Source organism: Staurois parvus, unplaced genomic scaffold, assembly GCF_062004578.1.
Source record: "Staurois parvus isolate SC_StPar_1 unplaced genomic scaffold, SC_StPar_1.0 ptg001296l, whole genome shotgun sequence".
In the NCBI taxonomy this organism is placed as follows: domain Eukaryota; kingdom Metazoa; phylum Chordata; class Amphibia; order Anura; family Ranidae; genus Staurois; species Staurois parvus.
Genome location: NW_028319092.1, coordinates 40,103 through 62,536, shown reverse-complemented (window position 1 = coordinate 62,536; position 22,434 = coordinate 40,103). Strand labels below are relative to the sequence as shown.

The 22,434-nt window shown below is 48.4% G+C and overlaps 1 protein-coding gene across 1 annotated transcript in view; it reads left to right on the top strand.

Annotated features, from left to right (window-relative positions):
• The first annotated feature begins 1,466 nt into the window (after positions 1-1,466).
• Positions 1,467-22,434, top strand: part of BEST2 (bestrophin 2) — a 33,153-nt gene continuing 12,185 nt past the window's right edge. The window contains exons 1-4 of the mRNA XM_089660952.1: positions 1,467-1,641; positions 9,490-9,584; positions 10,041-10,274; positions 15,254-15,408. Coding sequence (XP_089517078.1) covers positions 1,490-1,641; positions 9,490-9,584; positions 10,041-10,274; positions 15,254-15,408 — 636 coding nt within the window. The 5' untranslated portion in view covers positions 1,467-1,489. The remainder of the gene's footprint in view (positions 1,642-9,489; positions 9,585-10,040; positions 10,275-15,253; positions 15,409-22,434) is intronic.

Below are 22,434 nucleotides of genomic sequence, written 5' to 3'. Positions count from 1 at the left end.
TTACCCTGTAATATCTTATTACAGTAACCCGGCTCCCGAGTGTCTTATTACCCTGTAATATCTTATTACAGTAACCCGGCTCCCGAGTGTCTTATTACCCCTGTAATATCTTATTACAGTAACCCGGCTCCCGAGTGTCTTATTACCCTGTAATATCTTATTACAGTAACCCGGCTCCTGAGTGTCTTATTACCCTGTAATATCTTATTACAGTAACCCGGCTCCCGAGTGTCTTATTCCCCCTGTAATATCTTATTACGGTAACCCGGCTCCCGAGTGTCTTATTACCCTGTAATATCTTTTTACAGTAACCCGGCTCCTGAGTGTCTTATTCCCCCTGTAATATCTTATTACGGTAACCCGGCTCCCGAGTGTCTTATTCCCCCTGTAATATCTTATTACAGTAACCCGGCTCCTGAGTGTCTTATTCCCCTGTAATATCTTATTACAGTAACCCGGCTCCCGAGTGTCTTATTCCCCTGTAATATCTTATTACGGTAACCCGGCTCCCGAGTGTCTTATTCCCCCTGTAATATCTTATTACGGTAACCCGGCTCCCGAGTGTCTTATTCCCCCGTAATATCTTATTACAGTAACCCGGCTCCCGAGTGTCTTATTCCCCCGTAATATCTTATTACGGTAACCCGGCTCCCGAGTGTCTTATTCCCCCTGTAATATCTTATTACGGTAACCCGGCTCCCGAGTGTCTTATTCCCCCTGTAATATCTTATTACAGTAACCCGGCTCCCGAGTGTCTTATTCCCCCTGTAATATCTTATTACAGTAACCCGGCTCCCGAGTGTCTTATTCCCCCTGTAATATCTTATTACAGTAACCCGGCTCCCGAGTGTCTTATTCCCCTGTAATATCTTATTACGGTAACCCGGCTCCCGAGTGTCTTATTACCCTGTAATATCTTATTACGGTAACCCGGCTCCCGAGTGTCTTATTACCCTGTAATATCTTATTACGGTAACCCGGCTCCCGAGTGTCTTATTCCCCCAGTAATATCTTATTACGGTAACCCGGCTACGAGTGTCTTATTCCCCCTGTAATATCTTATTACGGTAACCCGGCTCCCGAGTGTCTTATTACCCTGTAATATCTTATTACGGTAACCCGGCTCCTGAGTGTCTTATTACCCTGTAATATCTTATTACGGTAACCCGCCTCCTGAGTGTCTTATTCCCCTGTAATATCTTATTACGGTAACCCGGCTCCCGAGTGTCTTATTACCCTGTAATATCTTATTACAGTAACCCGGCTCCCGAGTGTCTTATTACCCCTGTAATATCTTATTACGGTAACCCGGCTCCCGAGTGTCTTATTACCCTGTAATATCTTATTACGGTAACCCGGCTCCCGAGTGTCTTATTACCCATGTAGTTTCCTATGACAGTACCCTGGCTCCTGAGTGTCTTATTCCTTTTTAATGATTGTTCCTTTTTCTCTTTCCAGGTTCCTGTGTTGTGCCGCGTATCCAGGTGTCATGACAGTCACATATACAGCACGGGTGGCAAATGCGCGATTTGGCGGATTTTATAAGCTCCTGTTACTATGGAGAGGCAGCATTTACAAGCTATTATACAAAGAATTTCTGGTCTTTTTTCTCATGTATCTGGCGCTCAGTATCACATACAGGTAAACTGGGTTCCATCCTTTGCAGGAGGCAATTATAGCATGAGTCAGAGTAACTGAAACTGAACAACTCCTATATCTTTGTGCTCGCACTGTAGGATAGTGGAGAATTATTGAAAACCTCTATTGTCACTCATTACCTTGCATGACTAAGACACACAGTAGGTTGCCTTTTGCTGTTTGTGCCCCATACACACACAGGACCATTTGAAGCAAATGCAGGCAATACAATTGGAGTTTGTGGTGAAGCAATACATAATCAGAAGTTACCTTAAGTGACAGTTGTTGAGAGATCTGGAAGTAGAGCAGCTGTTATATGCAAATCTCACATTTTGAAATGAATTGGAGCCTGGCCCTGTCCTCTGAGTCTCCCTATTGTTTTGCAAATGATTTCACCAAGAGGGAGGCTTAAGAGGCAGGGGAAATCCACAGGGCCAGGCATCACACTTCCTAGGAAAGGAAGATTTACATAGATGACTATCTTGGATCTGACCGCTTAAAGAAGTACAACCAAAGATTTTTTTTTTTCGCTGTATTTCTCCTGTGGATCACAGGAGTCGTTTTGTTCGGTACTCCTGTGACCCGGTTTCAGCTGACAGCGGACTGAAGTTTTCTGTTGACGTCACTCAGCCCGTCCAGGCTGGGGAAAGATCCTGACCTCAAAGTCGGGATCCACCCTAGCTGGGGAAAGGTCTCGACCTCCAATTCGGGATCCGCCCTAGATTCTGGAGCGGCACCTGGCTCAGCCTTTCAGAGGCGCACCAGTTTTTGCTGCAGTTGTGAATTAGCCCTTAGTTGCATTTGGCAGAGGCACCCTTAGGGCTCGTTCACACCTAAAGTTGAAGGGTTGGTAAAAAACCCTGTGGTTTTGTAGTGGTTTTACTGCCCCCAATCCCTACCCCCTTTAGCTGCCGAGGCAGGAACCAAAGGTGTACACATGCCACAGCAAGAATTAAACCCCCTGTTGTTTTTGGTGGGTGCTACCGCCTGCCAATCACAACCCATTCAAGTAAATTGGGCCTATTAGCAAGCGCTCCTCAACTGCATACTTCTGCGGGATCCAAGGGGTTAGCGGGTGGTGAGAAAACACAAAGCTGTCTGCTTTAAACCCTTATTTGCTGTTCGTTAAGTTGCAGGGCACTTTCAGAGTGGCCTCATTCACCAAACATGACTGTGAGTATAAACTCCTCCTGGGGCTGCAACATGTACAGGTGTACACCCCTGGCCACTGCAGCTAAAGTTGGTGTGGTTGGGGCGGGAGTGGTAAAAACACATCTTAACTGCAAATGTAAATGAACTCTTACTGTTCTGAGCCCCCTATAGGGTTGCTTTCACAGTGATGTGGTTCACCTGCACTGTGGGTGCAGCACAGTGCATCTGTGACTTACCCGGGTTAGCTGCCCCTTGCCATAGACTTCTAATGTGTCCTGCAGGTGTGGTGCACTTTTTGAAAGCACACCAAGAGTCTTGCTTTCCAGAGTTTTGGTGTGCTTTCAGAAAGTGCATCTAACCCACAGGATATAGTAGAAGTTTATGGCTAAGTGCAGCAAACCCACTGTGTTGGTCAACAACAGCATCCATGTGAAAGCAGCCATATACTATTATGCCAAGTGTATGGCTTCCCACTGACCTGAAGATCTCTTCTCTTCTGCTTCCACCACTCTGGTGACCTCTAGTCGGGATAAGAGGTGGCGTGCAGTCGGTGTCACTCCATGTGGGACTGGAGCCGGCACTACAGAGGAGGCTTTGGCTTGCTCCCTACTACAGCTCCAACTTTACAAGTAGTCCCTCTGCATTGCACTCTGATGCTCTGGGATGGCGGGTCAGCAAGCCCAGACCGTGATCTACCAGTCACCTGGCCACGATCTACTGGTAGATCATGATCTATGGGTTCCTGACCCCCAATCTAGCCCTTCCCTCTCCAGGCGGACGGTCCCTATTGGATTTCAGTTCTTTCAATCATGGAGGTTCACTCCTCCAAACTGAAATCCACCCATCATGGCATTCTTATATCCTCCCTAGAGCCAGAAGTCTGCTTGCATCAGGGCTGAGAGCTCAGGAGAGGAGTACTGAGACAGGGTGCTGTGATGTTTTCAAGAAGCCTGCCGGCCCCTCTCACTTGTCTCACAGGAGCCGCCTGTTACTCTATGGGCATGCAGCGACTGTACGAACACAACCACAGGTCCTAATTTGATAGGGGTGCAGGTGAGTGGCCCCGAATGCGCACTCTGTGTTTGGGGCCGTTCATGTGCATCCACATGCCTGTCAAATTAGGATCTGCGGCTGTGTTCATACCATCGCTGCGTCTTCATAGCGTAATATAGGCTGCCTGCACACGACTCCAGCCAGGTGATGGGAAACCAAAATTATACAGCGTTCACCAGTAAATAAGGCAAATCTTGGTGACAGCTGTGTAGGTGACAAATGTCTAAGTGGAGAATTCCCTTACTTTTTGGAAAATCTCCTTTCCTGACCGCTCCATGTCAGCACATCTTGGGTAGGGCCCCGTCCCCCCATGCTTCCATGACCTAGCTCATAAATTTGAGCCCACCTGCAGCCTCAGTGTTCCTCTTTTTTTTCCACCCATGTGCAGGACCTAGGTGTGCTCCTCTACTGGGCCGGTCTAAAGGGCTGGCTGTCCGTCCATTCGTTCAGCTGGACACGGTCTCTGGTGGACTGGCTAAATGACCCCTAATCCAGGGAGCCCCGCTGCTGGTCCTTGTGGTGGCTTTTATCACGGCTAACAGCCTTGTCTGGGGTCTGCTGGCTCCATGTGAAGTTGGCAGCGGTGTATGCAGAGTCTCCTGTAGGCACGCACACCCGCGCAGTGCCAGTGTTTACAGTCGGATGGCAGAGGTTGGGTGAGCTAAATGTATAAATGAATGCTGCATTGCTGGCTATTGTGCCGTGCTCCCTGCAGCCGCTGTGCATACCCTGAGCTCCTCCATAGATTGTACACCTGGTATGCAGAGGACTAAGTGAGACTTTGTCTGTTCACATATGGTACTACATGTTGGTGGCTTCTCATGTTTGCTTTACTATTGTGCCATTATGCCAACCCCCCCCAAAGATCAGCATTCCCAGAGAAGGTGGAGGAATATCCTGTGGATGACTACCATAGCCAGCATTGCCTGGTGGAGTATAGGACATCCCTTTTTAATGTGTTCTCCAGTTTCTCAAAAAAAAAAAAAGTCAACAATTCCCTTGGATGGTTTGTGTATATTGCAGAATATTAAATATTTTATTGTAATTCTGATGCAGATTCCTACACTTTTTTTTTTTTTTTTTTTTTTTTTTTTTTTTTTGCTTTTCTTAACAAAACATTTTCATCATGTCCTGTACTCTGGCAGGGCAAGATTTGGTGAGGGGGCGCACTGGACACCCTAGCTGCCATTGTGCTACATGCTGGGTGTCTGGTGCGCTCCTGTACTTTTTTTAAGGTAGGTGTTGGCTCCCTCAGGTCCATCTGCCCTTCGTCTATCCATTAAATATATGTGCCCTCTATGGGGGCTCTGAAAATTTGTAGCGTTAGGACCACAGAATACTGGGGTGCCGTGACGTGGCTCTGTAGCTTAAGTATGTATTTGCAAATGTGTGCTAACTAAACCCCTGTTTTTAACGCATACTGTTGACAGGTTAATTCGGATTGTTGGCAGCCTGGCTGGCTGGCAAGTTGAGCTGGGAACTTTTCTCTTTTGTTGTTTGACATATGTCACCCTTCCATGTGTTCCTTGCTGTGAAGGCCAGTTCTAGACTGGGGCAGTGGCCATTTTTTGTACTGTTGGTTCATTAACCAACCACCTGGTGACTTCAGGGCTATGGTTGGAAGCAAAGTATTGGCATCACTCTAGCAGTGATTAACCCTTTTAGTGTTTGTTACTAAACAAGCTATTTTCTACTTTACTAAATTGTTTTTTGGGGGGTTTTTTTAGCTGCTTTAAGCAGCAGGCAAAACCCTGTGAAAGGACTATCTAGTCTGGCAATAAGCAGTCTCAGAGCTTTCCCAAACAAAACAACCCTCTTCAGAAGACACAGATGAACACGACAACGTGAACCTTGCTTTGTTCAAGCAACCACAAATGAGGATGACAACATCCAAAACATCACATTTATTAAGTGGCCAGTGCACTCAAAGAGAGTTTTCACTCACCCTGTGAAAGTGTTATATGTTCTGACGATTAGAAGTCTCAGAGCCGTGCCAGGGAAGACATCCTCTTCAGACTCTATGAAAAGGAAGATGCGGATGAGCATGACTATCCTGCTGGTTTAAGCAGCCAGGGATAGAGATGATGGCACCTAACAGGATGCCACATTCAATAAACACATTGTCAATAAGGAGGAAAGGAATGATTTCCACTTACCCTTTGAAAGAGTTATCTGCTTTGGTAATAAGAAGCTGCCTAGTCTTCCCAGGCAAAGTATCCCTCTTCAGAGTTTCCACAGAGGACGATGTGGACGGACATTACTGCATGAATACTGCTTTGTTCGAGCAACCAAGGATAAAGATGAAACCTAACAGGTTGTCACATGAGGCTATTACACTTTGAGGGTTGGTTCACACTATAGAAATGAAGTCCAGATGCGTTGCGAATGCATTTCCGCATGCATGTTTTTACACATTTTTTTAATGCATTTTTGACGTGTTCCAGTGCATTTTTTTTTTTTTTTTATGCATTCCAGTTAATTTTCCCCCCCTCTTTTTCTTCAATTAAAATAGGGACATGTGCGGTCCAGTGTGTTTTTTGGTGCGGTCCAGTGTGTTTTTTGGTGCGGTCCAGTGTGTTTTTTTTGGTGCGGTCCAGTGTGTTTTTTGGTGCGGTCCAGTGTAGTTCCTTGCAGAAAAGATGCAGCATGTTCTACTTTTTTTTTTTTTTTTTTTTTTTTTTTTAATTCTGGAACTGCATGCACTGATGTGCACTATGACATTGTCAACCATATAGCCTACTTTCTGTGCATTTGTGGATGCAGAGCAAAAGCAACTGAAACACATGTAGTGTGAGCTGGCCCTGAAGGAATGTTTCCACTCACACTGTGAAATTAAGCATGTGGTCAAGCCACTCTAAAAGAATTGCTGAACTCGCCTTCTCCAAGGGCCATCCTTTTAGGGCCAATATAAATGTTTTCAGAGCCTTCTCAAGCCAATCAATCCATCTTGTCCCTTCTGAACAAGAAAATGAGGACAACCATTGTCCAGGTTGTCAATTTCTCCTTTTTATAAGGTTGATGAAATACTTCCACAGCTTTGCTTCTATTTAAAGGAATTTCAAGTGCTTCCAGAGGACGGCTTGACAATTCCTTTACAGTGATGGAATCAAGTACCTGTTCTACAAGATTGGAGCATGTTGTCACAGCAGGATGTCAAGGGATTTGCATCACCCCTTTGGCCAGTGTGTCCCTTATGGGATTGGCCAGATACCTGACTTTACAATTAGAAGATGCTGTGAAAATGGCCACTTGTGGTACCTCTTGCTGAAAACTGCTTTCCTGGTGGCAATTACATTAGCAAGAATAGTGTCCATATTAGCGGCTCTGGAGTTTAAAGAACCCTTTCTTATGTTCATCCAGAATAGAGTGGTACTCATGCTGATGCTCAATATCATACCATAGTGGCCTTCATAGTCCATATCACAGGAAACATTTTTTCCTACATCCCTTTTGGGGAGTACCCAAGACGTTAGCCCATCAGATGTGGGTCAAGCTTTAAAGTTTAATATCAAGGCGGCATCAGGAATTCAGAGTACTTGTTTGTCATTCCAGGTGGAGTGTATAATGATTTTATGGCTTCCAACAAGATTATTGCCTCCTGGTTGGCAAAGCTCATCTCCTTGGCCTACAAGTTGAAAGGGTTGGCTGTGCCGGGGGCATCACTGCACTGTCTACCCAAAGGGTCTCGACTTTGTGAGCGGTAGCAGGCTGAGTGTGCCCAGACAGCTACGTGTGGGTCAATACATACGTTCATGGCTCATTACTGTATAGAAGCAGTCTTGATGACAGTTGAGTTTGGCAGAGGCATCCTGGCTTCTGCTTTTTAGCCAGAATTGAGGAGTGTGTAGCATTATCCCTCCCTTGTGTGGCTAGTTTGTTCCCAGCTGTGCTGACATGGAGCTGTCAGGAAAATGGAAAATTGGCAATTACTTACCGTAAATTTCCTCTCCTGACTGGCTCCATGTCGGCACAATTCCCACCCAGCTTGGTAGGACTAGTTACAGTCCACTGAGGCTGCAGTTGGGCTCAAATTTATGCGTTAGGTCTTGGAAGCATGGGGGATCTGTGCTGACATGGAGCCAGTCAGGAAAGGAAAATTACGGTATCTGTCATTCAATTTTCCATTTTTACTTCCTATTGCATCTCCAGGATAGGAAGTAATCTGATAGAGTTGGCAGAAAATAAACCTGCAGGAGTTTAACTCTTATTGGCATTTTTATTTGTTTTCTACTTTTTCCTTTATTTCTTTTTCATTTCCTTCTTTATTTTTTTTCCATTTACTTTTTTGCCTTCCTTCTTTGGATGAAGGTGTTTAGGAAAAGCTATATATTTATTTTGAGACAGTGGTTTGGAGTTCCTTATGTGGTTACCCTATAAGGTTTTTAGCGTATGTAATTTTTTGTGTTTGTGTGTGGCCCTGGCCAAAGGTTTTGAGAATGACAAATATTAATTTTCACAAAGTTTGCTGCTTTAATGTTTTTAGATCTTTTTGCCAGATGTTACTATGGTATACTGAAGTATAATCACAAGCATTTCATAAGTGACAAAGGTTTTTGACAATTACATGAAGTTTATGCAAAGTCAATTTTTGCAGTGTTGACCCTTCTTTGTAATTTGCCCTGGCATGCTGTAAATTAACTTCTGGGCCACATCCTGACTGATGGCAGCCCATTCTTGCATAATCCATGCTTGGAGTTTGCCAAAGTTTGTGGGTTTTTTTTTTTTTTTTTTTTCAACCGCCTCAATAGGAATACGTCTGGGGGTTTTCCTGGCCATGGACCCAAAATTTTGATGTTTTGTTCCTCCAAGCCACTTAGTTATCCCTTGGTTTTTTCCGGATGCCTCAAATAATTGGAAAGGGGATTCACCATAGAGATGACACTACCCCAGTCCTCAGCAGTCCAATCAATGTACCTTTTGCAGAATATCAGTATGTCCCTGATGTTTTTCCTGCAGAGAAGTGGTGTTTTTGATGCCCTTCTTGACACCAGGCCATCTTCAAAAAGTCTTCGCCTCACTGTGTGTGCAGATGCGCTCACACCTGCCTGCTGACATTTGTGGCAGGGCTGAAATGCAGTGGAAATGTTGTGGTTTTTTTTTTCTGGGGGGGGGGGGGGGGGAGATTTAATTTTCATGACAAAGAGGAACTTTGCAATGTAATTGCAATTCATCTGATCACTCTTTACAACAATCTGGAGTATATGCAAATTGGCATCATTAAAACTGAGGCAGCAGACTTTGTGGGAATTTAACATTTGTGTCATTCTCAAAACCTTTGGCCAGGGCTGTGTGTGTCGTGGGGAAAAAAAAAAATAAAATTAAAAAAAAAAAAAAAATATATATATATATATATATATATATATATATATATATATATAATTATTATTACTATTGGTCTGTATTTGCTTTTGTCACTATATATTGAGGCTTTCATAACATCAAACGTCTTAGATAAGTTTTATTACAATTTTTGTTTGGAAAATCACATTGCAACAAAATTTAAGAATATAAAAATAAAAAGAGGGTTTGTCTATCCATCTAATCTTGTGTTGTTGAATAGCTGGAGATGTAGGAATTTAATACACATGCCAAAAAGGTTGTTTATCCCTTCAGCCCCCCATGACATAGTTCCATTCCCTTCCACAGGTTCCTACTCAATGAGAATCAGAAACGCAGCTTTGAAAGAGTGTCACTTTACTGCAACAACTACGCCAATCTCATCCCGGTCTCCTTTGTGCTGGGTAAGAGACTTTTCTGCTGCAAATTTCTCTGACCCTCCCCCCCCCCAAAGTCCTTATATGTGGTGGCTGCATTAATTTTAGTTTTTTTTGTTTTTGTTTGTTTTTTTTTTCAGGCTTTTTTCTTTTTTTGTCAGACAGAAGTAGATCTCCTGTCTAATTTACATGTTTAGGCTACTCTTAGCTGCTTTGCTGAAAAAATATTGTTTATAGGGCTCAGTAGTTGAAGCCTGGATTACAAATTCACAGCTGAAACAGAGGAGTGACCATCAGATTAAAAACATGCAAAAAGAAAATTTCACCTAACACTGTTATGGTTTCATAGAAGTGTTGGAGGCCTATTTTTGCCATTGTTTGTATTTTTTCTTTTTTTTCCTTTACCTCTGTTGAACACTTCTTTTTGATCCCATTCATTAAGCCTTATCTTTATCCCTGACCCTCTTGTTCTGTGTCCTGCAGGTTTCTATGTCACCCTGGTTGTGAACAGGTGGTGGAACCAGTACCTGTGCATGCCTATGCCAGACCGCGTCATGTGTGCCATCAATGCTACAGTACACGGTTCGGATGAGCGGGCGAGGATGTACCGGCGGACGCTCATGCGTTACTGCAGTCTCTCTGGGTTACTCATCTTGCGATCTGTCAGCACCGCAGCCTTTAAGAGGTTCCCAACCATAGACCATGTTGTAGAGGCCGGTGAGCTTACTTGTTAATCTGCATCAAGTATATTCACCTTCTGCTGTGCACATAGTTGCCAATATTTCAAAAAAAACTTTTAGGGACACCTTTTCCTGCTGTCATTTGTCGGTGGAGAAATTACTTTAATTGGGGGCGGGTATTCATTTAAAATGGGCGTGGTTTTGCAAGAAACATATCGTTAACCTAATGCCATGTTTTAATTAAATGTACATAAGAGAGCTGAGCTGTAGTTATCAGGGCTAAAGAAATGCAAAACTAAACAAAAATAGTGGGCAGTATGTACAGGGGAGGGGTGTGGAGGGTGTGACAGTGGGCAGTATGTACAGGGGAGGGGTGTGGAGGGTGTGACAGTGGGCAGTATGTACAGGGGAGGGGTGTGGAGGGTGTGACAGTGGGCAGTATGTACAGGGGAGGGGTGTGGAGGGTGTGACAGTGGGCAGTATGTACAGGAGAGGGGTGTGGAGGGTGCGACAGTGGGCAGTATGTACAGGAGAGGGGTGTGGAGGGTGCGACAGTGGGCAGTATGTACAGGAGAGGGGTGTGGAGGGTGCGACAGTGGGCAGTATGTACAGGAGAGGGGTGTGGAGGGTGCGACAGTGGGCAGTATGTACAGGAGAGGGGTGTGGAGGGTGCGACAGTGGGCAGTATGTACAGGAGAGGGGTGTGGAGGGTGCGACAGTGGGCAGTATGTACAGGAGAGGGGTGTGGAGGGTGCGACAGTGGGCAGTATGTACAGGAGAGGGGTGTGGAGGGTGCGACAGTGGGCAGTATGTACAGGAGAGGGGTGTGGAGGGTGCGACAGTGGGCAGTATGTACAGGAGAGGGGTGTGGAGGGTGCGACAGTGGGCAGTATGTACAGGAGAGGGGTGTGGAGGGTGCGACAGTGGGCAGTATGTACAGGAGAGGGGTGTGGAGGGTGCGACAGTGGGCAGTATGTACAGGAGAGGGGTGTGGAGGGTGCGACAGTGGGCAGTATGTACAGGAGAGGGGTGTGGAGGGTGCGACAGTGGGCAGTATGTACAGGAGAGGGGTGTGGAGGGTGCGACAGTGGGCAGTATGTACAGGAGAGGGGTGTGGAGGGTGCGACAGTGGGCAGTATGTACAGGAGAGGGGTGTGGAGGGTGCGACAGTGGGCAGTATGTACAGGAGAGGGGTGTGGAGGGTGCGACAGTGGGCAGTATGTACAGGAGAGGGGTGTGGAGGGTGCGACAGTGGGCAGTATGTACAGGAGAGGGGTGTGGAGGGTGCGACAGTGGGCAGTATGTACAGGAGAGGGGTGTGGAGGGTGCGACAGTGGGCAGTATGTACAGGGGAGGGGTGTGGAGGGTGCGACAGTGGGCAGTATGTACAGGGGAGGGGTGTGGAGGGTGTGACAGTGATCAGTATGTACGGAAGAAGGGTGTGGAGGGTGTGACAGTGGGCAGCATGTACAGGAGAGGGGTGGGCAGTATGTACAGGAGAGGGATGTGGAGGATGTGACAGTGGGCAGTATGTACAGGAGAGGAGGGTGGGCAGTATGTACAGGAGAGGAGGGTGGGCAGTATGTACAGGAGAGGAGGGTGGGCAGTATGTACAGGGGATGAGTGTGGAGGGTGTGACGATGGGCAGTATGTGCAAGAGTGGAGTGTGGAGAGTCTGAAAGAAGGCGGTAAGTGAAGGATAAGAATGGTCAGAGTACGGAAGTGAGGTAAGTAATGGGTACAATGTTCCGACCATTATGTACAGAAGAGGGGCATGGCAGGTATGGAGGCATGTGCAGAATGAAATGCTGAGGTTATGGGGGGGAGCATTATGTGCCACCTGTAAGTTTTACTGTTGTCAGCAAGGATGTCAGTCAGGTGAGGTGGGGGGTGGAGGGGATGAAGCCGGCTGGGAAGGATGCCTATTATCTGGGAAGGAGGATTGTAAAGGGTTGGGGAAGGTTGTCCAGGGACTGCGTAGTGGTTTTATGGGGACTGAGGAGCATTTGACTATTCAAAGAGGGAAGTCTGGGGAGAGGTGTCTCTCAGCAAGGGGGGTGTGAGGAGGTCCTGGAGGGATATTAATCAGTGGGTGGGGGGATGGGAGTAAATGGGGAGCTATATCTGTTGGAGGGGATATGGGAGTGTGAAGTGACTGTGTGGGGATTGGGGCGAATCAGTTGGGGAAGGATGACTTTCACTGTGGTGGTGTCTATGGGGTGACCAGGTATTTGGTGAGGGATGTTAGAGAGGTGAGGGAAAAGCAGCTATGGAATAATGTCTGTCAACTGGGGGGTAGGAAGTTGCTAGTAGTGATGCATATCAGTAGAAGGTATGGGTCGGCCTGGGGTATGTATGTAAGCTGGGGGGTGAGAATTGGCTGATGAGTGATATCTGTTATCTCTGGGTTGGGAAATGGTTGGTCAGTGATGTAAGTTGGGGGCTAACATGGGAAGTGGCTGGGGGGTGACATCCTGGGTAGTGGGGAGTGTGATATGGATGATTTATGTCAGATTTTATCTTTCACACCTGTGGTAATGTTTACTGCCTTCTGAAAAGCGATCTGTGGTGATCATGTTTCGGAGGGCGGTATAGCAGCAGCCGAGTTGCATTCAGGGGGTGCCACCACCACCTCCTGATGCCTGTTGTTTGTTTTGTTTTTTGTTAACTTTTTTTGCTGCATTGCAATTTTACATTGTGGGACTGTGCCGCAACTGTGAGCAAAGCATTTGGCTCAGTTACAGAGCAGCCCCATTCAACTCAATGGGCGAGTTTGACAAGCAATGCCGGGTATCAAACTCTGCAGTCTTTAACATGCAGAAGCTGCAAAGTACAGCACGATTGGGTGTGTAGCCAGGGGTGGCAGTAAAACTATGGCTCAGCAGCCCCCCCATGTGAAAGTGCCCTTACAGGTGACGTACAGAAATGTCTTAGCAGATATGTCTGTAAATGGGAGGGAGAGGTGTATTCACTGACCCCTGAGCTGCAGTGGCACCCACATACTGAAGCTGGCTGCATAGGGCACAGGCATCCTTGCCTACTCTGCTTTCAAACTCCAGCCGGCTCCGGGCACATTCACCCGTCTCTGAATCCTTTTTAGCAGCTTAATTTTAGCCCCCCCCCCTCCACACTCACCCCCTCCAGCTAGAGCTAACTGTAAGAATCGCTGGTGGGGGAGAAGGGTGGGAAGTGGGGGTTGTTTCAGGACCCGGGAGAGTAGTGTCAGCATGAAAGCAAACTCCTCTAGGCAGTGCAGATGGACCGCACAGTCACAGCTTGCCCGGTGTGTCTGTTATTTTGACATGTGTGCAGGACGCACACACCGCACTTAACTGTCTGTAACTTGCTCTGATTTTCGGGACACTGCCCAGGACATGGCCTTATGGGGACAACTCTTAAAAATCAGTGAGTGTCCCGAGCAATTCGTGACAGTTGGCAGCTATGGCTGTATGACCATTTCTAAAGATCCAAAGGTGATTGTTAGATATGTGATCTAGGCCTTTGGGCATGAACAGAAGCCTGCATGATCGATATACAAAGGATGATATTGGGAACGCAAGAGCCATAACAACTGTACACTGCCAATGTGCCTATCTAGATTGTTGGAGGTGCCCACTAAAGTTCCTGGGCAAGTATGTCTTTCTGGGGTATTTGGATAGATTCAGACACCCAACACCCATGGCAGTGCTTGGGCTTGGTAACACGTCTTGCAAGTTGTGTGTGTGTGTGTGTGGCACTGTTGTGTGCAGGAGGGGATGAGGGAGGGTAATCATTGTCATCATTCCCAGGTTTTTTAGCATTGTGGGGAGGCTGGTTTTGCTGAGTATTTACAGTATAGAATGTGCATATAGCTTATATTATATTTTTCTTTTGGAGGTGTGTGGGTTTTTTTTTGTTTTTAATTGTGACCAGCTTGAGATAACCAGTATGAAGTTTGTCCCGCTCACCATAAGCTTACGCTTAATAAATATAAAAAAAATAAATTTTTAAAAAAATACAAATTTTTTTTTTTTGTAATGTTGATAGCAGTTTACCAGCTGGTGGTTATTGTAGCGGCACCTTACTCTAGACTTCTAGCGAGATGGCGGGGAAAAAAAATGTGTGTGTGTGTATATGTATGTATATATGTGTGTATGTATATATATGTGTATGTATGTATGTGTGTATATATGTGTGTGTGTGTGTATATGTGTGTATGTATGTGTGTATGTATATATGTATGTATATATGTATGTGTGTATATATATATATATATATATATATATATATATATATATATATATATATATATATATATATATATATATATATATATATATATATATATATATTTTATATGTGTGTGTATGTATATATATGTGTGTGTATGTGTATATATATAACCACCAGCTGGTAAACTGCTATCAACATTACAAATATATATGTAAATAGGTAGGTCACCAGTACCCCATAGATTCATGTCATATAATCCAGATATTTATTAAAGCAATTACAGTGGAAATGCAATGTCTTGGGAGTTGCACAGGAACCCTTTGATGGGGTCATCGCCTGCCTGACAAGATCCCTGCATGGCCCCTAGAAGTTACACTATTCGTGATGTGATCACTTTAACAAATATCTAGGCTATATGATATGGTTCAATAATGTACTGGTGACATATATTCTCTTCTGCTGCAGGGTGACACCACCCAAGAGGAGCTATGTGACCGAGTCTGTGCCTCCCACCACAGGGTGGCACCACCCAGGAGGAGCTATGTGACACGGAGTCTGTCCCTCCCAGCTAGGGTGAACACTGATAGAGCTATGTGCCCCTCCCACCACACGATGACACCACCCTATGTGACTTGAAGTCTGTTGCTTCTACTACAGAGTGACCTTAATAGGAGGAGCTATGTGACGTGGAGTCTGTCCCTCCCACCACAGGGTGACACCACCCAAGAGGAGCTATGTGATATGGAGTCTGTCTGGTGTTCAGTAGGATGTCAATCATAATAATACTATGTAATGTCTTTCCAGGGTTTATGACTCGTTTTGAACGGAAGAAGTTTGAGAATCTGCGCTCGTCCTATAACAAGTACTGGGTTCCATGTGTTTGGTTCTGCAGTCTGGCCGCTCAAGCCCGGAATGAGGGGCGAATTCGCGATGACCATGCCTATAAGATGCTGATAGAGGTGAGAGGGTAGGAGAGACTTGTCAGGCTTTTATGAGGAACTGAATAAACACATTTACACTTTCAATTGTATTCACATTAGCTGACAGGCAAATAAAGAACAGCATTACCTTATAATGTGCCGGTGAAGTATTCTTCAAATTGAAGCTAACAACACATTGTCTCCAGGTCTGTGATCCCGGCTTCCTAGAATTATTTGTGTCACCATACCCTTCAGACTATTTGTATAACCTAGCGCCAGAATATTGAGAGCTATTAGGACCTTGGATTGTGTGCCTTCATAAAAAGTCTGCGAGGATAGCTGTGTTCTTATGAAGGGCTTGTTCACATCGTAATGTGTGCATACTTACCTACTCCAACAATGGCAGCCTTTTGCATGGCCTTCAACTTGGCTGGTTAACATCTAGTGTCAGACTGCCCATGCCTGAGCAGTAACATTCTATAGACTTGACAGGAACATTGCATCAGCAGAATGGGTACATTCTGTTCAAGTCTACAGGATGGAACTGCCCTAGATTTTTATCAGGCAGGATGCAAACAATGCAGGGGGGCTCCTGCCATCAGAGGAGGTAAGAAAGCACCTGAGGGAGGGGAGATCATGTGTTTAGTGGGTGAAGAAGGGGGGTAGATCATTTTGAAAACCTGTTGTCCTCTCTATCTCCTTCTTCCTTCTTCTTCCTCCTTCTTCTTCCTTCTTCTTCCTCCTTCTTCTTCTTCCTCCTTCTTCTTCTTCCTCCTTCTTCTTCTTCTTCCTCCTTCTTCTTCTTCTTCCTCCTTCTTCTTCTTCCTCCTTCTTCTTCTTCCTCCTTCTTCTTCTTCCTCCTTCTTCTTCTTCCTCCTTCTTCTTCTTCTCCCTTCTCCCTTCCTCTTCTTCCTCTTCTTCCTCTTCTTCCCCTTCTTCCTCTTCTTCCCCTTCTTCCCCTTCTTCGGATGTTCCCCAAATTATACTTGAGCTGGTTCTTCAGTTTTTTTTTTTTTTAATCTAGTTTTATTGAGTTTTTATGAACAGGAGTTACAGGTACAAACTATAGAGAAGGAACAGAGGTGGTAAGGTTTAGATCTTCCACTAGTGACAGATTGTGCACATCAAAAATTTCATATAGATACTTAGATTCAGATGATGAAAGACAAATGGCAGTACTGATTGAGCACTACTATCTTGGGTCATCTAGAAGGTAACTGGGAAGGAAACAGGCCTATTGAGATTAGTCGGATGTTACCTTCTTCAGGAGTAACGATTAGAGATGAGCGAATCGAACTTGGCGAAGTGGAATTCGTTTCGAAGATTAGGAAAAATTCGATTCGCGCCGAATCCGAAAATTAGCAAACTTCGGATGCACGAATCGAATTTTCCCAAAAATGGCGGCGACATGTGTGGCGACGGAGCGGGGATCTCTGGGAAGGCGCGCAGACAAGGCGCGCTGACCCATAATGCATTCATTCATGACATGTGATCGCATTAGCCAATCAGCAGCCAGCCAGCCAGCACTGTGTAATGGTGGAGCTATAAATCGCGGCCATCTTAGAATTCTCAATTAGCCTCCGGTCATTCAAGAGAGACAGACCTGTCTGTATTAGGGACAGAGTTAGGGCCACAGAGACTTTAGGGCCACAGAATCGTTACTCAGGGCCACAGAATCGTTACTCGGGGCCACAGAATCGTTACTCGGGGCCGGACACAGAATCGTTACTCGGGGCCGGTCGCAGAATCGTTACTCGGGGCCGGACGCAGAATCGTTACTCGGGGCCGGACGCAGAATCGTTACTCGGGGCCGGACGCAGAATCGTTACTCGGGGCCGGACGCAGGATCGTTACTCGGGGCCGGACGCAGGATCGTTACTCGGGGCCGGACGCAGGATCGTTACTCGGGGCCGGACGCAGGATCGTTGCTCGGGGCCGGACGCAGGATCGTTGCTCGGGGCCGGACGCAGAATCGTTGCTCGGGGCCGGACGCAGAATCGATACTCGGGGCCGGACACAGAATCGTTGCTCGGGGCCGGACACAGAATCGTTGCTCGGGGCCGGACACAGAATCGTTACTCGGGGCCGGACACGGAATCGTTACTCGGGGCCGGACACGGAATCGTTACTCGGGGCCGGACACGGAATCGTTACTCGGGGCCGGACACAGAATCGTTACTCGGGGCCGGACACAGAATCGTTACTCGGGGCCGGACACAGAATCGTTACTCGGGGCCGGACACAGAATCGTTACTCGGGGCCGGACACAGAATCGTTACTCGGGGCCGGACACAGAATCGTTACTCGGGGCCGGACACAGAATCGTTACTCGGGGCCGGACACAGAATCGTTACTCGGGGCCGGACACAGAATCGTTACTCGGGGCCGGACACAGAATCGTTACTCGGGGCCGGACACAGAATCGTTACTCGGGGCCGGACACAGAATCGTTACTCGGGGCCGGACACAGAATCGTTACTCGGGGCCGGACACAGAATCGTTACTCGGGGCCGGACACAGAATCGTTACTCGGGGCCGGACACAGAATCGTTACTCGGGGCCGGACACAGAATCGTTACTCGGGGCCGGACACAGAATCGTTACTCGGGGCCGGACACAGAATCGTTACTCGGGGCCGGACACAGAATCGTTACTCGGGGCCGGACACAGAATCGTTACTCGGGGCCGGACACAGAATCGTTACTCGGGGCCGGACACAGAATCGTTACTCGGGGCCGGACACAGAATCGTTACTCGGGGCCGGACACAGAATCGTTACTCGGGGCCGGACACAGAATCGTTACTCGGGGCCGGACACAGAATCGTTACTCGGGGCCGGACACAGAATCGTTACTCGGGGCCGGACACAGAATCGTTACTCGGGGCCGGACACAGAATCGTTACTCGGGGCCGGACACAGAATCGTTACTCGGGGCCGGACACAGAATCGTTACTCGGGGCCGGACACAGAATCGTTACTCGGGGCCGGACACAGAATCGTTACTCGGGGCCGGACACAGAATCGTTACTCGGGGCCGGACACAGAATCGTTACTCGGGGCCGGACACAGAATCGTTACTCGGGGCCGGACACAGAATCGTTACTCGGGGCCGGACACAGAATCGTTACTCGGGGCCGGACACAGAATCGTTACTCGGGGCCGGACACAGAATCGTTACTCGGGGCCGGACACAGAATCGTTACTCGGGGCCGGACACAGAATCGTTACTCGGGGCCGGACACAGAATCGTTACTCGGGGCCGGACACAGAATCGTTACTCGGGGCCGGACACAGAATCGTTACTTTCTGCTTCACAACCACTATTGAATTAAAGAGTATGTCAGACAACACGCAGAGGAGGCAATGTTTCAGGAGCGAGCAGACGTAGCAGCAGAGGAAGGGGTCGAGGCAGCACTAGTCGCAGCCAGAGGCCAGTGCTCCCGATGTCATCCAGCGGTCATGTCTCCACCGACAACCCTGCCGTCATCGATTGGTTGACTCGGTCGTCTTCCTCTTCCCAGGTCACCTCTGACACCTACAGCCAACGGTCGGTGGGTACGTCAGACACAACCGTTAGTTGGCATGGCCCGGGACCAAGCCCACTGAAATCACGTGTCCTCTACCTGCCCCTGTCCTTTGCTGTTCCCTTGCCAAGCGAAGTATCGCATGCTGTGGGCTCAGCCCCACTGTACAGTGAGGAAGAGCGAACAGAGGGCGGTCAGGAACGGGGGGAGACATCCGCCTCTTCAGCAGCCAGGCGAAGAAGTACTGGCGAGGAGAGTGGCTCGGTAGCCGGTCTAGAGACAGGTCTGTCTCCTGACCCACACGCAGCCGAGGGGGCTAGTAGTGACGCGGAGACCCTAATTGATGATGATGAGGCTGATCGCACTTGGCAGCCTCGTCGTCATCAGGCTATTGCTTCCGCATCATCAGGAGAAGAGGGTGCCAGCTTGCCAGCGAGCAAAACAGTCAGTGGGTTGCCCAGGAGGCAGCAGGGTCGCAGCAGTGTCAGTGGAGCCAAACGGCCACGGAGTAGAGCACCAGCTCCACTGCAGCCTACCACCACGGCCAGTAGTGGTGCCGGTGTGCACGGAGGAAGTAGCAGTCAGCCAGTGAGGAGTAGCGGGGGCAAAGTTTCCTACTCGGCGCTGTGGCAATTTTTCGTCAAGCCGCCCGAGGAAGTAAACGTAGCCGTATGTCGACTATGTGGCCAGAAAGTCAAGCGTGGCCAGGGGGCCCATGTTGGGACTACAGCATTGCGTCAGCATATGCAGTGTCGCCATTCGGTGGCCTGGGAAAACCGTGATAAAGATACGGCGGTTCTGCCTGCCCCAGCCCCCGCTCCATCACCCGCTCCGTTACTTGCTCCGTCACCCAACGTCAATCGCCCTCTATCAGCCAGTCAAGGCTCCAACACCTCTGCTGAGGGGAGTTGTCGCTCGTTGGCATCTTCCGCTCGTTCAGATGCTCCTTCTCCTGCTACTCCTCTTCACGGATTCCGTCAGCAGTCTTTCTTGGAATCCGTTTCCAAGAGACAACAGTTTGCGAGCACGCACCCGACGGTGCAGAAGCTGAACGTCCTCCTGTCCAAGTTGCTGGTGCTGCAGTCCCTCCCTTTCCAAGTGGTGGACTCAGCACCTTTCCGAGAAATGATGGCTTGTGCCGAGCCGCGGTGGAGAGTGCCAAGCCGGCATTTCTTCGCCAAAAAGGCAGTGCCAGCCCTGCATTCACATGTAGAAGAGATGGTGGGCCAGTCTTTGAGCATGTCGGTCTCTGCCAAAGTGCACGGCAGCGCCGACGTGTGGAGCTGTAACTACGGTCAGGGACAGTACATGTCATTTACGGCCCACTGGGTGAACGTGGTGCCGGCACAGCCGCACCAGCAACTTGGACAGGTCACGCCGCTTTTGCCTCCACGTTTGCACGTCCTTGGTCCAGCAAAGATGTCCGCCTCTACCACCTCTTCTTCCGCCGTGTCCTCAGCCGCCACCCCCGTGCCAAGTCCCATTACCCGACCGGCATATCGCATGTGCAGGGCGCAACGGTGTCACGCTGTGCTGCACCTGGTATGCCTTGGCGAACGTAGTCACACAGGGGAGGAACTTCTGAGTGTAATGAACAGAGAAATCGACAGATGGCTGTCTCCGCGCAAACTGAAAATCGGAACCATGTTGACCGACAACGGAAAGAACATGGTGTCTGCTCTGCGTCAAGGAAGGTTGTGCCATGCGCCATGCATGGCTCACGTGTTCAATCTGGTTGTCAAGCGGTTCCTAAAATCCACCATCCCACTGCAAGACATCCTTAAAATGTCATGTAAACTTTGCATGCATTTCAGCCATTCCTACACCGCAAAGCACACCCTCATTGAGCTGCAGCGGCAGAACGGAATTCCACAGCATCGCCTGATCTGCGATGTTGCAACAAGGTGGAATTCAACCCTACATATGTTAGACCGCCTTTACGAACAGCGAAAGGCCATCACCGATTTCCTGATGTTACAAGCGGATAAAGGTACTCCCCTGTGTAACTTAGATGTCAGCCATTGGCAGCTCATGCGTGACACCTGCTACTTGCTCAGGCCCTTTGAGGAGGCCACGCTATTCGTGAGTCGGCAGGACTATGGGATGAACGACGTCATTCCTCTGTTGCACGTCCTGGAACAAATGCTGTTAACAATGGCTGGTCAGGGTGCGGTAGACGTGGCGCACAGATCTCAACGCCACATGACCCCTGTGGGGGCAGGACAGGAAGAAGAGGAGGAGGTAGAGGAGGACATTGGTGCTCAGGAATTATTGAGTGAAATGGGTGGTTTTTCCACTCAGCGGACAGGAGTGGAGGAGCAGGAGCATCTGGTAGAGGAGGAGGAGGAGACAGAGGACCCAGACGCACCGTGGCAGTATGCTGTGGAGATGGAGGCAGGGAGTCCCTCGCATTCCTTGGCACAAATGGCCCATAGCATGCTCGGTTGCTTGCATAGCGACAGCCGAATAATAACCATCAGACAGAGGGATGACTTTTGGCTTTCCACCTTGTTGGACCCTCGCTACCGTTCAAAAATGGTGGCCTTTTTCACACCTGCTGAGAGGGAGGCCAAAATAAAGTACTATAAAAACCACCTATGTAGTCAGTTGGTCTCTGACTTTGTGCGCCAACGTCCATCCTCGGACACTGTGGGCCCTGTGCGCTCGCGTTCCGCTGCCATGGCAGCAGGGGAGGGGTGGGGTGGTAGGAGCAGTGGCAGCTCCACCAGCAGCGGCTGCCTCAGTCTGCAGTCGATGATGAGTAGCTTTCTTCACCAGCGCAGTGAGGAAACTACTAACCAGCCGCAGCAGCAGCAGCATCAGGTGGACCTGGAGCAGGACCTCAAACAACAGGCTCGGGCCTACTTGGACAGCACCCTGCCAACCGAGGTAGACAATCCCCTTGACTACTGGGCAACGAAACTTGACCTTTGGCCCCAACTAGCTGAATTTACCCTCGAAAGGCTGTCATGCCCGGCCAGTAGCGTGGCATCGGGGCGCGTGTTTAGTGCGGCAGGAGGTATTGTAACTCCGCGGAGGACACGACTGTCCACCCAAAGTGTGGAGAGACTCACGTTTGTGAAAATGAATCAGGCGTGGATTAGTCTGGATTTCAAACCACCAGTTCCTGACACAACTGACTAAATCCGCCATGAATCATGCCCCAAACATGTTATTATTTTTAACATAGGCCTCTGTATGGCCTTCAATTTAAGCTGCTTACGCTTCGCCACTCTGCCATGGGCCCTTGTACCGCCTCCTCTTGCTGCTGCCAGGTCCAGAGTGTGTCATGGGTCCCTGTACGGCCTCCCATTGCTGCTGACTTCATCGCCAGACTCTGTCATGTGCCACTTTCAGGTCTCCTTACACTGTTGGTGGGTTCCATTTTGTGATAGGGTGCTGTATGGCCTTCCATTGCTGCTGCCTCCACCGCCACCCTGCGCCATGTGCCTCTGTCGTCTGCTCACGCTGCTGACGGCTTCCGCTTTTTAACCGAGGCCTGTGTTTGGCTTCCGAATACTGCTGCATCCACCGCCACCC